This window comes from Heteronotia binoei, chromosome 19, assembly GCF_032191835.1.
Source record: "Heteronotia binoei isolate CCM8104 ecotype False Entrance Well chromosome 19, APGP_CSIRO_Hbin_v1, whole genome shotgun sequence".
Classification (NCBI taxonomy): domain Eukaryota; kingdom Metazoa; phylum Chordata; class Lepidosauria; order Squamata; family Gekkonidae; genus Heteronotia; species Heteronotia binoei.
This window is the reverse complement of record NC_083241.1, coordinates 28,218,684-28,240,403: the sequence shown is the minus strand read 5'-3', so window position 1 is coordinate 28,240,403 and position 21,720 is coordinate 28,218,684. Positions and strand designations below refer to the sequence as shown.

The 21,720-nt window shown below is 42.2% G+C and overlaps 1 protein-coding gene across 1 annotated transcript; it reads right to left on the bottom strand.

Moving 5' to 3' along the window:
- Positions 1-848: 848 nt before the first annotated feature.
- Positions 849-14,440, bottom strand: MAPK6 (mitogen-activated protein kinase 6). Its single transcript, XM_060260311.1, has 6 exons — positions 14,182-14,440; positions 7,064-8,262; positions 6,154-6,298; positions 5,141-5,305; positions 4,160-4,361; positions 849-3,278 (listed from the first exon to the last, which is right to left on the bottom strand). Exons 2-6 carry the CDS (start codon positions 7,616-7,618, stop codon positions 2,183-2,185), a joined length of 2,163 nt encoding a protein of 720 aa, XP_060116294.1. The 5' UTR covers positions 7,619-8,262; positions 14,182-14,440; the 3' UTR covers positions 849-2,182.
- Positions 14,441-21,720: the final 7,280 nt, after the last annotated feature.

Genomic DNA, 21,720 nt, shown 5'->3' with positions numbered 1-21,720 from the left:
TTTAGGGGAAAGGGACAATGCTTGCACTCAACTGCTGCGTTTAGCATGCTCTCTCCATGTATCTGGTCAAATGTAATGACTAAAAAGGGCTAGGAAGACAGTATGGTGGTTTTGCAGGAATAAGAGTTTGGCAATCTTTATGTTTTATTAAGTGTGCCTAATGTAAAATGGACCTTAAACACCCCCCCCCCCCCCCGCTTAATGACACAGTCAAAGTTAGGGAACATCACAGACACTCCTGGTGCGGGCAAAGTAGGAGCAAAAACTCCACAGCCGTGTACCAACAGAGAATCCATAGTCTGTCTTTACACTAAGACAAACTAGAAAGGAACATGTAAATGCTTTACAAGACTATTCAAAAGTATCTATAGACTACAGTATTTGGGTCAGCAAACCACTTGTGTTTTAGTTAGGGTAAGGTTAGGATAACCACTTTAGAACTAGATTTTCAGCATTTTTGGCTCAAGTAGCGCCACTGGGGGAAAAACACTTTTCAGTGACAAGAATGAACAACCTTCAAAACAGACAATGATTTGGGCTCTTTAGCCAAAATGTTGGTTTGAGGCTGTTATCCTTCAAAAACCTTCATCCAGAAGGTACTCCATCCCACTGATTTAAAAATGAAATCAACATTCATGTCTAGGCAGTGTGCAATCAGTGACAGCAAGCCTTGAATTCTCACTGCCCCAACACTTCACTATATGGCCTGCTGGCAAACACAAAAGGTGTAATTGCCATTTCCCTCCCTTGCTTGTCACCAGAGGGGTTTTGGGGAAACTTGGGAGCCAGCAGGAAGCATACAACAGGAACTTCTGGAGGCTACTCAAGGCACACACTCACTCCAAGTGTCAATGTTGCTGGCCAAGTTTTATTTGTTTCTTTGTTTAAACAGGGGAGCCAATGATACATAAGAGTTTTCCAAAACAAAACGGAAATACCCCCAGAAGATAAAAACAAACTGTCAGAAGACTTGAGATGCTACATGCTACATTTAAACTAATCATACTCATGCGTGCTTTGGAAACGGGTGTGGGTATCATTCATTAAAAACATACAGTAAAAACAAAATGCCTGACCATACAGAACTTTTAACCTACGGTAATGTTGTACCTTAATTTCGTTTCCATGCACACAACTAACATTACAAAAATTGTTGTTGTTTTAAATTAAACACAATTAAGACTTCTAGGAGCATTTCATAGTAAAACAATTCCTAATTTCTTTGTAGAGATCAAGCACCTCCAAATTGCAAATTCCTATACACAGTGAGTGCCTTACTTGAAGTGAAATCTTTTTTTTTTTAAAGAAAAACCCTCACATGGATCACCTCAGAATAAGGGGATGTTATTTCATCTCTATTTCAGCTATGTAGGCAATAAACCATAGTGCTAAAAGAACTCTTTTTTTTTAATCTGTAAAGCAAGTTCCAAAAAAATTTAAAGTTGACTTTCTATCATTACAGAAAATATAATTTGCTAAAATAAATTAAAAATGCTGCATATTAACATTTCCACTATAAAGAATGCATACCAGAATATTTATAAATATTGAATGATTTTTTTTCTCTGTAATACCAACTACTACAATAATGCTGGCTAAATAGAAGTGCATTATGAAAAGCACTAAGGGTAGTTAATGGTTTGCCACATACTGCTGTTACCTTGAGGTAGATAACACATGCGTACCAAATTCTGCATTCGTTTTCAGTTGCTGCTGGTATCATGTGTCTAAGAAATGTGTACAGTATGAAAAATTCTAAAATACATATGAATGAAAAATGTTTCAGGGAAAAAATAGATATTTTCATGCAAATATGTATAGTCTCACTGTATAATTTTCAAGGCAAGATTCTTATTCCTCCTCTGCAAAACATGGACACCTGTTTCAAACTGAGTGTTTCTACTTGGTTTTAGTGCATTTTCAGATTTGTTTCTTCTTCTTCGTCTTCCTGCAATTTGCATTGTTTTGCCCTGTTCTTTACTACCTTTGTGTGCAAACGACATGCCAGTTTTAAAAAAAAATTGTCATGTAAAAGAAAGCAATTCCGGTTTGTAAAAACAATGGTAAACAGAAAACTAAGGAAATTCATACCAAAGTTACATCATCTGATTTCAAGTAAAAAAAAATTACTTACAATAAAAAAACACACATTTCATGAGTACAAAAAGAAATGTCTGCTGTTTTAGTTTAGGTGTTTCAGAATGCTGCTGTACGTTTTGTGGGGGATCTGAGGAGATGATTTCATAGCAGAAGGCGTTAACGTGGCCTGTATTGATTTAAGTGGGGAGCCGACGGGGCTGTGGAACTGGGGAATACCTATAGCTTCGAGGTGCTTATTAAAAAGAAATTCCCCGCTATTACTAATGAAGCTTCCTTCTCTGTCCTTCTCCCCAAGCTTCCCATCTTCAACTGGCTCAGTTTCCGGCACTTCAGCCTCCTCCTTCTTGCTAAAAAACCTGTCCAGGTAACTGGTGTACGTGTTCTCCTTCTCCATCTGCTCATCCTTCCTGACTTCACAACAAAACTGGCCTATAAGGAAGCACTCCTCCCCCCCACTCACCAGCTGACTATCCCAGGAGGTTTGGTACAGAGCTTCCAACTGGGCCAAGTTGGCCATTCCTTTTTCTTGCTTCTCTCTACTTACTGACTTTGATATGCCTTTCGATTCTAGGTGGGACACTGAACTATTCAAGTCATTTAATTTATCCACTTCAGTCGACTCGTGCTGCAAGCTAAGCTGGATGGTTCCTGCTATGAACGAATCAAAGTCAAACCCCTGATGCTTTTCCCTCTCCTTTTCGGCAAGCTGCTGGGAGGCCTCCTCAAGAGCTATCTGAGCTTTCACCAAGCCATTCCTTTCACATTTGGACTTGCCTTTCTTGTCTAACTTCTCTTTGCTCTGCTCCTTCCAGTTAGAAAGATCTATTATAAGCTTGGGTTCATAATAATGGTTCACTTCGCTCTCTCTCCAAACTAAATTATCTAGGTAAGAAGTAGACCTCATTTTGTAATTACAGGTGTGGCTACACTCCAGATCACAATACTTGTTTTCATGGTGATCTGGATATTGCCAACAAGGCTCAGTAGAGAAGTGGGTATCAAAAGCTGGATCCTCCAAATACTTCTCACGGTCACCATCCAAATATTTGCGAGGATCTACTTGAACTTCTTCCTCATCAGTCCCATCGGAAAGAGCTCTTGGATCACGCTGAACTTCATCAGCTTCAAAGTTGTTGTGGATAGGCCAGTCGTGGTCTGAAAACTGACTTTCGTGGTATCTGCAATAATTAATTGAATAGCAGTCATCTGATTGCTTAGATGTTACAATGTCAGCAGCAGATGAGAAAAGATTTCAATTCCACAGATGTACGACTATGTCCACACCTATGCATGCATGTTCTCCAGACTGCTGAACTGAGTTTTAACCTACAGGACTGTCTTCAGGTTAGCACTCACAGTCTCTTTCCCCAAATATCTGTTGGCACTGGCCTTCAGAATTATGAAGTGTCAGTGCCTAAACAATGCCTAAACTGTGTAGATTCGTTTTATTGGCTTCTATATCAATTTCATTAAGCATTCACTGTAAGTATTCCCTAGTGGGACATTTCCTTCCTGTTTACAACAAAGCACTCTCCTAAGCACGTCAGTTTTTAACACAAACACCCTCTATTTCTCACTAAATGTAGACGCTTTCCAGAGTACAAGGTAACTGGGACAGTACATAAAAATGCTAAATCATCCCAACCAGCACAACTACAGAACAGTCACACAGTTACTGTTACAAACACAGTTACTTACACACGCTTTTTCTCTCTCTTTAGCCAGTCATTTCATTGAAGCTAAATAGAAACCACTGAGTTTGGGACAGAATATACATCTGTACTAATGGCTGATTTAAGGAGCAATGTCATAAAATAAATGCCTTGTGTAGGTAATTACAGACTGTTTAAAATACTAACCTGAATAAATTTATGTTTGGGATACCATCAACCTCAATGCATGCAAATTCCATTTCTCTTATTCATGGGCCTATCTCTACCCATCTAGTGTCAGTTTTCCATGCTTAAATACACACAGTCAGTAAGCATCTGAAGCATAATCTTTTTTGCCTCGCAGGTTGACTTGACGTGCACAGAAAATGATTTCAAAATATCCGTACCTTTCCCAATTATAGATGTGACTGTGATTGTCATCCATGAGCAGAATGTCGTCCACCTCATCCTCAATATGAAAGGGATGGCTTGAAATGGGCTCATCGGTTGGAAAGGAGTAAATGCTCATGTAAGGATGGGACAAAGCTTCTTCTGCTGTCAATCGATCCATGGGACTGAAGGTCAATATTTGTTCCAGGAAGTCCAGTGCTGAAAAGAACAAAACCAGTCCAGACAATTCAGTGACTTTCAAAACAAGCCACATTTCAATGGCATCAGAATGCAACATACGCCAGTGCTTCCCCTTAACTGGGCTTGAAAAGTGCTTCAAGCTCCAAATATTTAACAGCAATATATATAATTTATTTGTATGTTTGTACCAGCTTTTCTTTCCAATGGGACCCAAAGTGGCTTTACAACATTGTTCTCCCTTCCTAGTTTATCCCTAACACAACTATCCTGGGAAGTAGGTTAAGATGAGAAAGACAGCACAAGAGAGATGATGCAACTGGCCCAATATCACTCAGTAAGCTTCCATGGAAGACTGGAGATTCAAAATTACAGGACTGGGGAGACCTGGGTTCTAATCTGACTTCTGTGATGCTCGTTAGGTGACAATGAGTCAGTCACCCTTTAGCCTACTGCAAAGCTTAATCCATCTCAGAGGTTAATAAAATGGAGAAGCAAAACCCCACCTTGAGCTACCTGAAAGAAGAGCTGAGCAGAAATGTAGTAGGCAGCCATTCCTGCACATACAAATCTCACTGTGCACAGAGAAGATGGATCACATACATTTTTTTTGAACTAAGTAGTGCTTACACTTAATTTTTATTTTGTTCCAAGTTCTCCACAGAGCTGGTCTAAGCTTCTGAATGAAAAACTAAGCATTGTTCGCAAATTTTGAAAAAAGGCAAATCTTGGCTACAGCCTCCCCAGCCGAAAGGCAGGTACTAAAAAAAAAAAAAAAGGAGACGAAACAGCCCATTTACCTTCGGGGCTAATGTCTGGGAGGAGCTGAGTTAAAGGTTTGTGTGGCTCAGTCATGTCGTTTTTAATGTAAACTGGGATGACGTTCAGAAGTTCTTGACGATCTTCCTCATGTACAACAGGAATCGATTCTAAAATCAGCTGCATCTGTTCAAGTTCATGCGCACCTGAATAGAAAGACAAAACACGCAAGTCAGTTACATTCTAGAAACCTATTGATCGCTATTCTGGTGATTTCACAGAACTCTATTTCCTATTCTTAGGAGTTAACAGAATTTTTGCATGCAAAATTATTTTTGTTTTAAATTTACTTCATTTAAATTTATTTCCCCCAAAGGGGACCCAAACTGGGAGGTAGCTTGGCTGAGAGCGTTCAACTGGCCCAAATTTGGCCACTACAACATATCAAGGATATCCTTGTTGCAGTTCCCAGGGCTACACAAGATTAACCCTTGCCTTAAAGTAGGTCCTTCTATATACAACTAAGTAGCAAGTTTTCATATCCAGACTGAAAGCAGCTGAAAATAAATTCTCAGGGAACACCACAGAGAAAGAGCACTGTATATAGTATCCCAGCCCTTCTCAGTGTAACCCTATTGGCTGCCAGATAACTGGTTTGTTCAACAAGCACAAAAGTATAACAAAATCTGCCTGTGAATAGCTACTTTCTCAACTGGTAAGAATGACGTTCTTACTAACTTACCTGCACATCTGGATATGAAACAGTTCATGCTTAAATGCTCCAAGGCATACCACTGCTACACACTTGAAAGCTATTTAATATTATATGCCTATTAGCACACGTTGTCTGATTGATCAAAAACTGAGTAACTGATATGACAATGTCTTGTTTGTAAACAGAATAAGTGTCTTTGCCACTTGCCATTTCAATAAGCTGCTGACAATAAGTGGTTTGGAAAAAGGGACACACTGAAACTTCCTGCTAAACGCTAACACACTGCACAAAGGTTTTATACTCAAACTGACATGTTTGCACCAATCAGTCTCCACCAACCTGCAAAGAGAGTTTTCCCTGTCAGCATTTCAGCAAAGATGCAACCTGCAGCCCACATATCAATGGCTTTAGTATAGTTGTTGGGAGACAGCAAAAGGCGAGGTGATCTGTACCATTTAGTTACCAATCCTTCAGAAAGATGGCCCTACAGAGAAAGAAATTTTACTTGCATTTGATTTATCACAGTGGTTTCTTGCCTTAAAGCTCCAAGCAGCTCAAGGTAGCACGTCTGGAATGAATCTACTTGATCCACCACCACCAATTCTGTGTGGTGAGCTAAGCTGAGAGAATGACTGGCCCCAGAGTCATCCATTCTAGGAGTGAGAGGGAACCTCAGCCCAATGCTCTCTTCAGTGTACCCACACTGGCTCTCCTCATGCCACCTGGTTTTTCTTTCAGCCTTTTAAATAAGTTATTTCGTTATGTATTTGCCATCAAGTCCCTGATGACTTACGGCAACCCTGTAGAGTTTTCAAGGCAAGAAACGTTCAGAGGTGGTTTTCCATTGCATGCCTCTGCATAGCAACGTTGGACGTTTTCGGTGTCCCCCTTCCAAATGCTGAACAGGGTTGACCTTGCTTAGATGCTTCCAGGATCTGATGAGGTCAAGCTAACCTGGGCTACTCAGGTCAGGGCCAGCCTTTATTCAATGAAGCATAAATACCAACCAGAGACACAAAACAATAAAATCAAAATATGTGGCCATTGATTAATCAAGAAATAGGAACATCGGGGTCACTTTACATAACTTGCATACATCTTAAAAATATGTCAAGTGTGACTATGACAAATGTCCTGCAAGTGCACTTTTTAAAAGATTTGCAGTGACAACAGTTCGCTGCAGAGCATTATCCACCGTAACAAACCTACACGTACTTAACAAGAAAATGCCCACCACTTCTTCACATACCTTATGGGAATAGTGAGGGTCCATAATCCGTGCAAGACCAAAGTCACCAATTTTCAGCACCAAGTCTTCAGTATTAATGAACAGGTTAGCTGGTTTGAGATCTCTGTGTAGAACATTTGCAGAGTGAATGTACTTGAGGCCACGTAGCAGCTGGTACATGAAGAGTCTGGCGTGTTCTTCCAGTAAGGGCCCTTGCTCCAGCAGGTTAGCCAGGTCTGTCTCCATGTACTCTTGGACAATGTAAACACAGTTCAGTTCTGTCAGAGAGCCCACGTCATCTGTCAGCTGACTCCCATTGGGACCGAGGATTTCAAATACTTTGACAATGTTGTCATGGTCAAGCCTTCTGATGATTTTGATCTCACGCAGAGCATGCTTAACACTCTGAGGATCTGTTAGAACAATTTTCTTGACAGCCACTCTTTTGTCACAGTCATTATCGACAGCAGAAAAAACTAAGCCGTTGCCACCGCACCCCAGTGGTTTTAAGTCCATATACCGAGAACCCAGGTCAAAACCATGAATGTTCATAAGGCTTTCAAACTTCTCTGCCATTTTGAAAAAAAATTATTTGCGCTCTATTTTTCCTCTTTTTAAGCTATTAGGCTTTTTGCGAACATGTAAAGATGCTTCCACTGGTACGTGAAGGATCTTACGGAAAAGGAGAGGAAAAGCTTCAGGCTGACTGTATGATAATTTCTTGACACTCTCACTGCATTGCTAGCCAACCAGGCCTGTTGTATCCCCTTTAGCCTTGGAGCCAATACAACTCTACAAATAAAACTGAGCCAAGATAGCAAGGGTGTAGTATACATAGTTCAAGAAAAGGTGCAGCATATCCGCAGACATTGAAGGAAATGCAAAGAAATCAAACGGAATGAAATGACATACTTTTGCGCTCAGCTCTACTGTGCTAAACTGGCTAACATTTAACAAAAATGTGAATAAATATGCATGTAATAGGCTTCTGTTAACATCCTCCTCCTCACAGTGCAGATACATTCAGTGTTGGACTGGTCCTGAGCAGCTTCATTCTATGGTGTTGCAAGCACTTTTTTGATGTCTTCTTTTTTGTTGTTGTTTACAGTACAGTTCGTCTAGGAAGTGGCAGCTCTTAAGATGCTGTCAGTTAATGATCAGGTGGCTCCAGCTCACCACAATCACAATCAAAGCTGCCATCCATCTTATTCTTTGAAAACCTGGAGAGGGGGGGAGAACACCATGTATTAGTACTCATAGCACGCATGTTGCCTAAACAAACTCTGCTTTTTAACCGGGTGCTCGTAGGATGGCTAACATGTCAAATAAAGGGTTTAGAAAACAACATTAGAATGGTTTTTTTAAAATCTGCTGGAGAATCACACATAGTACTTGTCTCCTTCAGAACAAGTAAATCCTGGTTGACACTTTATTCCCATCCTCCCCCACCCCACATACTGCTCTTATTTCAGAAAGGCTGCAAGTCTGAAAAAAATTCTTATGTCTTTATCTCTACATACAATCCAGATCTGACACCCTGGGTGCTAGATCAAATGTAGGGTGAGAGCTCAGCATCAAGGGCTTGTTTACAGAGAGTTTAAAGAAAACTTATTCAGCTACTTGAGCAGAGCAATGCTTGCTCACTGAGGAGTGGTTCATAAGAAGTATGAGGACACAGGCTGTAAATCAGAGATGTCTGAATATAGGCACCTTGGAGACATTCCCTGTCACCTGATTTTGCTGCTGGCATTTAGGGGGTTTTTTTACACAATTTATATGCAAAAAAACATTTAAAGCAGTGCAAGATTAATAGGAAAAACTAGGCTTGAAGAAATAGGAAAGGTGCAGAAAACAGAATTTGATATGCTTGAGGGAGAAATCAAAATGGCATTTTCAACTTGAAACAACAAAGGTAAGAAACCTGAAGTCATTCCTACTGTATGCATAAAACTAAGAATGATGAAAGAGGTGAGAAATCTGCCAACTGTCCAAACTGTCAACTATCCATGAAACCATATATTCTCAGCCTAGTACAGGGCAGGATTCTACATTAAAGTAAATGTCCACATAGCTAATTATAGGTTAAACTAGTATGGGAGTATTTCCCTAAACATTCAAGTTTTCAGATACTTCTCTCTCCTCCACAGTCTCAATCTGTAGTTTATAGATTATGACTTCAGCTGATGAAGTCATTTCCTATGGAGATGACTTTATTTTCAATAGACCTAAATTTCATCACAGTACTTCTACCTGGCCAGTACTACAATCCCTTCAAGATTGTTTTGTTACTAACTAGCTACAGCCTTCAACGTATACATTCTGACCATTGTACTGAAGCTTCTCTGAGGTTGGCAGGATCACTGGATGAGTACTTTTTGAGTAAACACATTTGAGTGTAGCAGTTTTAAAACTAAGTGGGGGGAAAGCGTTATCTTAATTTTGTTACTCAGAGAGTGAAATTAGCTTGCAACAGAAAAGCAACATTTCCCCAAGCAGTTTAATTACAGCTAGAGAATTATTTCAACCAAAAGTAAAGCTATTATTCATTGCTGGAAGGAAAGGCCACATTTAATATGTTTTATAGAGAAAGCAAGCTACCAGCCTCACAAATAACTGATCGGAAGTACCTGCCTTTATTGCTGTTCTTTTTTTTTTTGCTATGTGGATACCTGCTGGGAGAAGAAAATAAGCTAGCTAACAAGTCACCGGATAGCAGTGCTGAAACAATGCAGTTTCCACCCTATTCTTCCATTCAGCTTAGACTGGCAACAAGTGAGGCCTTCATTCTTGAGCTATCCTCAAGCTGGCACACAGCCCTTCCAGCCCATTGGTTAAGCAATTAACCCTGCAGTTGCAAAACCAGTTGTCTTTCCTACTTTAATTATGAACTAGTAAAAGGAGGACAGCATTCTGCCAGAAGGACTATAGTCATAGAATTAAAACCTCATTCACAGTTGCATGCTTCCAGCTGAAAAAGGCACTATTGAAAACCTGTTCATTAAGCACTTTTCCCTCAGTCATATTACTCCCCACCTCACAAAAAGCCTTTAAAAAAAGACTTCTAGTACAGCCACACAAGTAGATACTTAGATTTTGCCAAGAGATTATGACACGGTCACTGGACCTCAGTACAAGCCCATCACAATTGCCTATGTATAGGCAGTTAAGAGCTAATAATTTCTATAGTTCTTTTTTATTCTAATTCCATTTATGCCTAGAATACAGCAAAAAGTTATGCTGAGGGCTCAAGGCATCAAATCTTTACATCATCCCAGGCATTGGTTCATCTTCCAGGACCAACATTTTCTCTTTTACCACAGTAGACCAAACTTTAACAGCATATCTGTAGTTGCTCTTTTGAGAACAGGTGCACTGAAGTGGCAATAAGCATTCAAAGTTATTAACCTAACTTGTTGCAAAATATGTTACACCAGAGGTAAAAGGTCATTTTTTAAAAATCAGTATTATGGACACCAGGCATTATCTTTGGCATCCCTTATTTTTCAGTCAAGCTATCTATGAATTCTACAGAGAGAGAGAGAGAGAGAGCAGTGAAAATACAGCAAAACTCAACTATCAGCCCGACAGTACTGTTCCTATTTCATGCAAGAACCTGCAGAGCTGCAAAATACCTTAGGTTTGAAATACAGAATTATCTTTTCCATTCACTGGTAATGCAGAAAGTCTTCTAAACCAATAAAATTTCACAACACAGTTCTTTCAAACATCTATGCTTTTTGAAATGAATTATTCTAGTCTGCTTTTTACAGGAAATGAAGTGTCATCACAGTGCATTACACTGTTCTGGCAAATTTCAGTATCAAGAGCTTCCAGTAAGACCAAGATTTTGTAATGCCAGTTACATTCACATCACTGACTCACTAGGTAACAGCTACTCTTATTTATAGCATTAAAAAGCCTATACAAAAGTTAAAAGAAAGCTGTTATACAACCTGATAAACTGAAGTCCCATCTGTGTAACCATAATAGTGCCTTATGTGGATTGCTTAGAAGAAATCTAAGCCACGTTGCAAAGCAGCAGGCAGTGAGTCATCAGAAGAACTCCTGAAACTCAGCTTTTTTCTCAAACCTCCCACCTAGTCCCCCACACACTGTGGAGGCCAAGGTACCGTTAACATACATGCTCAGTTTGATTAAGAGGCATGGTGTTAAGAACACTGCACTCTTCCCACCACAAACAAAAGATTAGATTTTCTGTTAGTATCATTAACATTTGCTCTACTCTTGGAGGGGGGAGGGATTCATGCTGTCTACAGTTACTTTCCAAAGTTATTATTTTCCTTACCAGAATGGGTTGTTGGCAGGAAAAACAGTGCCTCCCTCCAGAAAACAAGACTGATCACAAAAATAGTAAGAAGTACTCTGAATTTGTCATACCATAGTTATAAACTACTATGTATGTATACCAGAGTTTTCACCAGTAACACTTTTCTGCTGTAATGAACTTTGACTGAGAGCAAGAATAAATGATTTCAAGCACCACAAAACTGTTTGCAGTTCCACCAGGCTATATCCATCTTTCCAAACAGATTAAAGACCACTTAGAACAGCTAATTTAAACTAATTTCCTCACATTAAGTCTACAATCCTATGCTTGTTTGGAAGTCTCATTGATCTCTAGGGCACACTTCTAAGTTAAAAAAAAAAAGATCCTTCTGTAGAGAGGCTTTTTTTTTTTGCAAAACTTAGTCCTAGGAAGATTCCTTTAAGCAGCCCTAAAGACAATAATAAACTGGGTACTCTTTCTAGAGTAAGGATTCCTTTACCTGCATTGACTATGTGTGACTCCTGATTCCCATAATAAGCATGGATGAAAGCAAGGAGACTTTGCCTCCTCCCACAATAATCCTTTAAGACTGCAGAAAAGTCAGCTTTTGAGTACTACAATGATAAACAGCCACATGTTTTCATTCCTTCCTACAAGAAGAACTGGTCAATCCCCTAAGTGAGCCACAGCTTCTACCCTACTGACCTACCTGTACAAAGAATGTCATTTCAATGACCCCTGACCTTTTTTTGTTGCTGTCAAGTCACAGCTGACTTATGGCAACCCTGTAGGGTTTTCAAGGCAAAAGACGCTCAGAGGTGATTTGCCATCACCTGCCTCCACATATGACCCTGGTATTCTTTGGTGATCTCCCTTCCAAATACTGACCAGGACCAACCCAGTTTAGCTTTCAAGATCTAACAATTCCCAACAATATTTCTTCCACAATTTTTTCCCATTGTGGAAGGGCAAGAGAGTCAGTTCTTAAGATTGTAAGATATATCTAAAAACGCAGGGGGGGGGGGGTTTAAAGCGCTATCAGATGCTACTTAAGAAGGATCAACAATATGTACCTTCTGTCTTTCAACCAGCCTGCTTTAAAAAGGGAGGTGGGGGGGAGGAGAGAAGAGGCAGGAAGAAAAGAGCTTAAATGGCACAGTGGGTCTTTTAACCACAGGGCCCCCTAAACCTCTGTCGTTATAAGGTAAGTGCTTTCCAGCCCACAACTAGCAGCTTCCTGAGGCAGTTCCTGAAGGGTAGTGGAGAGAAGGAAAAGGGGGAGTGGAGGGGGGGGGACCCAAAGAGGGAGGTGGAAAAGAATCACAAGTTTCTCCCTCTTTCACTCCTCTGTAATTTGAAACGATATGCTGCAGCAGCTGGTTTTAAGGGTGCAGAGCTAAGAGAATGTAGGCCAGGAAATGAATGAAGAGTGTCCTCAAAGAAAGAGGGAAGGTGCCAATGCCGCAGTGCCTGGTGGAGGGGGGGGGGCACAGGGACAACATTTCGCAAGAGACTTCCACATCAGGCCCCCACATTAATATCCTTTTATTCCAAATTAAAGAATCTGGTTTCTTGCAAAACTCATCATTTTAATGATTCGTTCTTTCCTGGCACTTGGAACTCCTACAGCCAGGCACTTTACAGTAACTGATCAAATATTTTCCCTTCTCCCACATGCTCATTCATTTAAAAAAAAAAATCCACTTCTTGGTGAGAAAGACCTTGCTTCCTGAACGCCTCCTGCCAGGCGCTTTGCAATAAACAAATTAAAATTTCCCCTTCGTACACAATATTTTAATTTGCACATGTGTCATTTTTTCTAACCCCCATTTTGTGTTTGACTCCTAAACTCCCTCTTGGCAGGCATCTGAGCAATACGCGAAAACAAATTTTCCCCTTACACAGATCTGCTAATTTGGGAAAGGGGTTCTGATTTTTCTACCTCCCGCTTTCAATCATCGGCTCCTGAATTCCCCCTTTGCCAGACACCTGGGCAATTAATGAACAAAACATATCCCCCCTTGCAGATCTGTTAACTCGCGGAGGGGGTTTAATTTTTTTCCCCTAATCTTGCCCCCACTTTAAATCATCGGCTCCTGAACTCCCCCTGCCAGGCACCTGAGCAATAACTGAACAAAACATCCCCCCGACCCTCGTTTCATTCTCTTGTAATTCTTTCTTTTTAACCCCGCTTTTCTAAACCCACAAAGAAACCGACTCTTGGAGTCCTCTTCAGGCTCTGAGCTGATTTTTTATAAGACCGTCGGTCTTATAAAACGTATATTGAAACACCACACAAATACACTAAAACCAAAATATTCCTTTCTTTGACACCTGGAGCGCTGACCAGGTCGGTGGGCGAAGAAATAACGCCCCGTCCCCAAGCAAGAGAGCCTTGCCAGGCGATGCCCGAAAGCCTGGCCCACCTTTCCCCCCGCCGAGACACCCCCTTCTCTCCCCGGCTCGAAGGACCGAAGCGGGGCGGCCTGCGCATCCACGACCCCCCGCCCGGGCTCCCGTCCGCCACCAGCACGAGGCCGCCATTGTCCGAAAGGGGGCTGAATAAAAACGCGGGCTGAGGGGGAAAGAAACCCGCCCTCCCGCCTCCAAACTGACCGGCCGCTTCCCCCACGAGGTCTCGACCCGCCGACCAGCCGCAGTGCGGAAGGCCCGGCCGAGCCAAGCCGGTCGCGCCGGGCCCCCTCCAGGGCGGCCCGCGCAGAACAAAGCGCCTTTGTGCAGCGGCGAGGAGCAAGGACGAGCCGGCCGCGTCGCTCACTGCGGCCCTCGCCGCCCGCCTCCCCTTCCCCAGGCGAGGGTCTCTCCCTCCCTCCCGTCCCCTCCGACTCACGGGGCTGCCCAGGCTCATGAGGAACGGCGACAGGGGAGAAAAGCCTCCGCGGCGGACGGCGCTACCGGGCCCTGGCGATGGTGGTGTCGGCGGCAGCGACCGCCTCTCGCCTCAGCAGGAGGAGCGGCGCCGCGGCTACTGCCATGTAACCCCGGCGGCGAGGACAAGGGAGAAAGGGGGCGGTTGGCGGAGGCTGCCAGGCCCGCCTTCGAGGGGAGCGGCCTAGGCCAAGGCCCGGCCCACGCGCGCGAGCGGCTCCGCCTCGAGGACGTGGCGGTGGGGGAGGGAAGGCGGTTGGGAGAAGAAAGGCGGGAACGGTTGGGGCGGTTGGGCGCGCTCCCTCCCTGAGGGGATCTTGAACATATGAAGTTGCAGAGCAAAGCGGTAGACAAGTGCGCCTTTAAGACCAACTAATGGATGAAGTCTGCTTGGAGCATATGAAAGCCTACATTCTGAATAAAACTTACTTGGTCTTAAAGGTGCAACTCGTCTACTGCTTCAGACCAACACGGCTGCCCGCCTGGCAGTGGCTCTCCAGGGTCTCAAACTGAGGTTTTTCATGCCTATTCGCCTGGACCCTTTTTAGCTGGAGATGCCGGGGATTGAACCTGAAACCTTCTGCTTACCAAACTGCTCTCAGCTCTACCACTGAGCCACCATCCCATTTTCTATTTTCTGCCCCCTTTTTGGGGACACACAAGCAGAGAATGATAGAAAAAAGAGCAAGAGACCAACAGCACCTTAAAGACAAACAGAATTTGTGGCAGGGTAGAGTCTTCGTGAGTCACCGCTGCTCAATTCTTCAGATTCTGAAGAATCCAGCAGCAGATTTCTGAAGAATCAAGTGGGCAGCCATGTCGGTCTGAAACAGTAGAACAAAGTAGGAGTCAAGTTTCACCTTTAAGACCAACAAAGTTTTATTCAGAATATACGCTTTCGTGTGCTCTAAGCATACTTTATCAGACGAGGAATCAGGTACAGTGAGCACTGCAGAGCTACATATATAGCTTGTAGGCAGTGGTTTAGAATGCAAAGTGAAGAAGTGAGCAGCAACCACTGTTTCCTATACGCTGAGTTAGTGTAAGCTAGCTCACAGGTTTTTAGCTTTTGCCTCACGCATTTTTGACTTAGCTCAGGAAAAAAGGCCCCAGAGCAAACTAATGTACGCAGCAGCTCACAACTTTAATGCCAGTAGCTCAGGAAATAGAATTTTTGCTCACAAAACTCCACTGCTTAGAGGAAGTGCTGCAGTGACTAGCAAAAACTCTTACCCTGCCACAAATTCTGTTCATCTTTAAGGTGTTACTGAACCCTTGCTCTTTTCGGATCTGAAGAAGTGAGCAGTGACTCATGAAAGCTTATTCTGCCACAAATCTTTAAGGTGCTCCCAGACTCTTGCTATTTACTATTGCTACAGTTAACAGACTAACCTGGCCACCCATCTTGATCTAACAAAATAATATGTAATTATATGTGCAAAAAACAAAATATTGTTCTAACATGAGAGAGATAAGGTATTAAAGTGTCTGGAATAGGGTGTGAACTCCATCTTGGGAAATACCTGGGGACACTAACTTGGGAAGATGGATTTTGGGGAAAGGAGGAAGTTCAATTTAGATGTGGTAGTTTGTTACTCCTAGACTCTGGTATATCATTGAGCCCACCCTCTGCTGCTGCTCTTTCCTCCAGGGGAACTGAAGATCAGCTGTATTTCCAGCAGAATTCCTGGCCCCACCTGGAAGCTGGCAACCTTAAGACTCTTTCTTAAAAGCTGCCCCCCCCCCCAGTTTTGTGGTATGTTTAAGACAAAACAGCTGAAGGGGCAGCTTAACGACTAACATTTATTCCAGCATGAGTGTTCCTGAGGCAGAGAAGTGAGCTCTGCCTAATTCACTGAAAATGTCAAGACAGTGTGCGTTTGCAATAAAAAAGGCCAACACCATGCTGGGAATTATTAGGAAGGGAACTGAAAACAAATCAGCCAGTATCATAATGCCCCTGTATAAATCGATGGTGCGGTCTCATTTGGAGTACTGTGTGCAGTTCTGGTCGCCGCACCTCAAAAAGGATATTATAGCATTGGAGAAAGTCCAGAAAAGGGCAACTAGAATGATTAAAGGGCTGGAACACTTTCCCTATGAAGAAAGGTTGAAACGCTTAGGGCTCTTTAGCTTGGAGAAACGTCGACTGCGGGGTGACATGATAGAGGTTTACAAGATAATGCATGGGATGGAGAAAGTAGAGAAAGAAATACTTTTCTCCCTTTCTCACAATACAAGAACTCGTGGGCATTCGATGAAATTGCTGAGCAGAAAGGTTAAAACGGATAAAAGGAAGTACTTCTTCACCCAAAGGGTGATAAACATGTGGAATTCACTGCCACAGGAGGTGGTGGCGGCCACAAGCATAGCCACCTTCAAGAGGAGGTTAGATAAAAATATGGAGCAGAGGTCCATCAGTGGCTATTAGCCACAGTGTGTGTGTGTGTGTGTGTATATTTGGCCGCTGTGTGACACAGAATGTTGGACTGGATGGGCCATTGGCCTGATCTAACATGGCTTCTCTTATGTTCTTAATGAAAACTCTTACAAGAATAAATGTTGTCACTCTTTATTAAGGTGCCACTGGACTTTGGCCACAAGAGACTAACACATGGCTACTACACTAGAACTGATATGTTTAAGACCAATCACAATAACACAACACAATGTGTAAATATTTGAGTTCTCCAGACCCTTTTCTCAGATTTAATGTTAAAGATGGGGCGAGTAGAGAAGAGCAATAGATCTCTCAGATCATTATTTATTTTTCTTTCAGATCATGGCCGGAAAGAAAAAGAACATGGTCCCACTGATCTATTTTTTCCTCTCCCAACCTTTTCAAAAACTTCCAATCTGATATGGAGTTCTGGATAGTCTGCAATGTTGGCTTCATTTGAAGAAGAGGAAGAAGACTGCAGATTTATACCCCGCCCTTCTTTCTGAATCAGAGACTCAGAGCGGTTTACAATCTATATCTTCTCCCACAACAGTCATGAAGGATGTGAGGTGGGTGGGGCTGAGAGGGCTCTCACAGCAGCTGCCCTTTCAAGGACAACTCCTGCGATAGCTACTACTAACCCAAGGCCATTCCAGCTGCTGTAAATGGAGGAGTGGGGAATCAAACCCAGTTCTCCCAGATAAGAGTCCACACACTTAACCAGTACACCAAACTGGCTCTCAGTTTGTGGTAACTTATGGGGAAGGCAATGGCACACCACCCCGTAAAAAGTCTGCCATGAAAACGCTGTAAAAGCAACATCACCCCAGAGTTGGAAAGGACTGGTGCTTGCACAGGGGATTTACCTTTACTTTTATTAAAAGATATTAAAAGAGATCACACAACTTTTGTTTTCTGGATTTTTTCTATGGACCAATATTGCTTTTGTCTCCCAAGGTACCACAAACTTCTGAAACTCCTCTCAGGTGCAAAAAGATTTGCCATGTGCTTGAAGACTCCTGTCTGAGTACAACTATTCTTTTTTTCAATTAAGCCAACAGGATATCTAAAACACAGACTTTATTCTGGTCGCAATCACTGTCACTTCTCTTCCAGACACAAAAGTATACACATTCCAGAGGGGTTGGGATAATACCAGTCTAAGCCCCTGGAAATCAACAGGCTTAGAATTGTGCGGCTCTGCATAGTATTGCACTATCATGGCAAAAACAGCAAAGCCTCTTGCAGCAGTTTAAAAGATGCACATATTTACCACATCATAGCGTTTTGTGGGCTAGAACTCAGGTTGTTGCATGGATGAAACGTTGGCTAACAAATACGTATAAAATTGCCTTCACTTACAAAAAGCAAGGAAGAACATATGATAGGCTGAATACAGTGGGACTTTGTTGCCCTTTACTGAAGGAATACTTCATCCTCCATGTCCTTTTCCTCCTTTAGTGCAATACAAAGGCAACCAAACCCTGGGCATAGTTTAAATCTGAACCACATCCAAAGTGGCTGCCTGAAGTTTAAACCAGGAAGCCATTTTAAATCCCAGGACTCATCTCAGCAATATACAAAATAAAACTAATTACAGCGAAGCTGGACATAGCGGTGCTAAATGCCAGTGGTCTCCCTTCACCAATTACCACAGCAACCTGGCACAGATAGATACAAAAGGGCTGATTTCCTGATAAACTCAAACTAGAAATTAACTTCTCTTCCAGAGAAAATACGACGCTTCCCCACCATCATTTCAATGAATGGTTACAGGGAAAGTAGAGATTCTCACCCTTACTAGAGATTATGAGGATAGGACCTTTATTATTTTGTTATGTATTTAAAATACACCTAAGTACTATCCAAAGAGTATAAATCTCTCCGTGCCAGAGTGACTTAAATTCTTATGGTATAAAAGGCCAGGGAGAGAACAGTAAAATCAAGAATGCAAGAGGCAGTATCTGAACTTGTTCATTTCCCCTTTTCCTCCTCACCTCTCTTTTGTTTTATGTATTATCTATTAAACCAGAAGGCCTTATTTTACATTTTTAAAAGAATGATACAAAAGCTGTACAAATGTAGTGAATGAGGGGAAGAGTCACATGACAGAGCCAGTATGATGTTACCCTGCTCTATCACAATCAGTAACGCTGTTCAGTTGGAGAAACTGCACGGTTGGATACAGCCCATTAGTCGTCACATTTCCCCTTTATGAACAGGCAACAACAGGAAATGATACATCTGTAGATGGACTGTGTTTTCAGCAAATCAGTGGACTATGCCAAGTTTGTTGGCCCTTCAAAATATAGCTGCTATTCTTTTTTTAAAAAGTGACTGACCAGGAAAGTATACTGGTTGACCTTGTGACTCCTAATTACACTCAGTGGCCTACAGCTGTATGTGTGAAAACTGACACCTTCGGAAAGGTAGGAAACAAAAATTTGTTCATTTTTACATGAACAGAGCTTTAATGAAACCCTGGACCAATAATTATTTCTCAGAGGCTGCCTCCACAGGGAGGTTTCTTTTTCTGCCTTGTCTTTCAAAGGGGAGGGGCCATAGAGGGAAAGGGATGTGGCTCCGCATGAGAACATCTACTTGGCATGCAGAAGATCCTAGGTTCAATTCCTGGCATCTTCAGTTAAAAGGACTTGACACTTGGTGATGTGAAAGACCTCTGCCTGAGACACTGGAGAGCTGCTGCCAATCTGAATAAATACTGACCTTGATGGACCAATGGTCTAATTCAGTATTAGGCAGCTTCATATGCTTTTTGGGAGGCTTTCACATTACATCATGCTGTGATCTTCCATTTTCAGGCTGCCCCCATCCTCACTATGCTCTTTCCATGCTCTTTTTTTTTTTTAAAGAATGTAGTTAAAATTCATTAGCATGCCATCTCAAAAAATCTGTGCTCATTCCTTGACCCTCAAAAGTCCCACCCATGTTGATGTCATTTTCCTGCCATCAGCACAATTTCCCGTGTTTGTTTCCACTGGTGGGAGAGCTTTTTGAGAACTTTTTGTTTGTTTGTTTCAAATGAGTAATTGCTATAGTGCTATAATGACCTATTGCCACTTACTCTGTTTCTACTTCCAATGTCAGCAGAATTGTTATAGCGCTATAGTGCATGCATGTTTTTTGCTATATAATCTGCCTTGATTCTCAGTAAAAACAAAAATCAATGAGGTAAATAAATGAAGGATGTAAATAAATAAAATCAAAACACTCACAAAATGGGAGCCAAGGTTGGGACAATAATGAACAAAATGTACAGAAAGCTCCTACGCATGAAAGGCCCACTGACAGCCCATGTGCTTCTGTGTTTGCAGCGATGATGATGCAAACTTTGCAGTGATGATGAAAGCAAAACAGCGAATCATCACTATGTGGAAACAGCCCAAGATCAATTAAACACATTCAGTATCGTTGGGCCATGTCCAGATAGTAAATCATGTGACGTGTGATTTTCTAGGGAACTCCCTTCCGCTAGAGTCTTGCACAACCTTGAACCTCAGTGTGTTTGACAAACATTGCAAAACCATTTCCCCATGCAAATGCCAGCTAGATAAACTGCACCTTACACTGGGGGCTCCCCTCTAGCTGTTCCTATTTGAGCTAGTAAAACACCTCAAAGCTCCTATATAATACGGGCATACAAATATGCACCATACAAATACAAATATACACTAGTTTGGTGTAATGATTAAGAGCGCAGACTCAATAAAACTATTTTAAAACATTTTTTTTTAAAGAGCACAGACTCTAATCTGGGAGAACCAGATTTGATTCCCCATTCCTTTACATGCAGCTCTTGGTGTAACCTTGAGACAGTCTCAAGTTCCCTCAGAGTTGTTCTCTCAAAAGCAGTTGTCGCAAGAGCTCTTTCAGCCCCACCTACCCCACAGGGTATCTGTCGTAGAGAGGATAAGGGAAAAGAGATAGTAAGTTGCTTTGGGACTCTGAGCTAAGGGTGGGGTATAAATCCAATCTCTTCCTCCTCCTCCTCTTCTTGCAACATTTTTGTACGTTTTCTGTTAAAATATAAATACACTCTCTACAACAGTGATACTCAGTGGCTCAGGAATATTTTTGACGCCTGTGGCTCTCCTGGGCAGTATTCCCTGGTGTGGCATCAGCCCATGTTCCAGAGGACAAGGCCAGTGCCTGGTTTGAATTCTGGTTGGCAAATAGTACCAGCCTTGACCCAGCCGCTGTTAGAGAAACAGGTAAAATGCAGGCCTCAAAGCCAGAGGTAGAAATAAATGTGGCTGTTTTGGCTGACAGTAATTGCAAATGTGGATCACTATAAGGCATGCCATGAGTACCACTGCTCTGAGATTTCCTAGTCACACCCGGTACCCACTTAGTCAGAAAAACATACTATCCATGATGCTCACACAGAAGCTTTACAATCACAGGCTCAGAGATCTATTTTTGCAACTTGGTGTTGGCAGATCTCAATAAATACACAGTCTCAATAAAGATGGTCACATGATGCAAGCCGCCTAAGTTTACCAGAACACTTCACTAGGCTGGATGTTACAAAAAGTAAAATAGGTAGGTAGATGATAGATAGATAGATAGATAGATAGATAGATAGATAGATAGATAGATAGATAGATAGATAGATAGATAGATAGATAGATAGAGACAATCAGTTTTCTGCATTGTCCATGGTATGTTGTGCCTTCTTTGTACTGTTTTCTGATTTTGCAATCCTGTTATACTGTTTATTGGATGTCTTATGCCATCTGATTGCGTTCCTTTTATAATACACAATCCACCTTGAGTCTCAAGAGAAAGTCAGGCTATAAAGTAAACAATTCTTAAAAGTCACCACCACTGCCAGGTCTGCCTTTTCCCACCTGAGGCAGATCACGCAGTTGGTCCCATATCCCCACCTGTGTCCCCTGTCATCACCTTTCCCTCCTTCTATAGCCCTGGCAGACTTTCCCTGGGGAAAGTCTGGTTAGGCTCTCTGGTGACTGGTGCCAAACTGTGCAGTGGCTGAGTCCACTTGTGCAGTACTTGTTGCTGCCAGGCGGGACTGAGTAA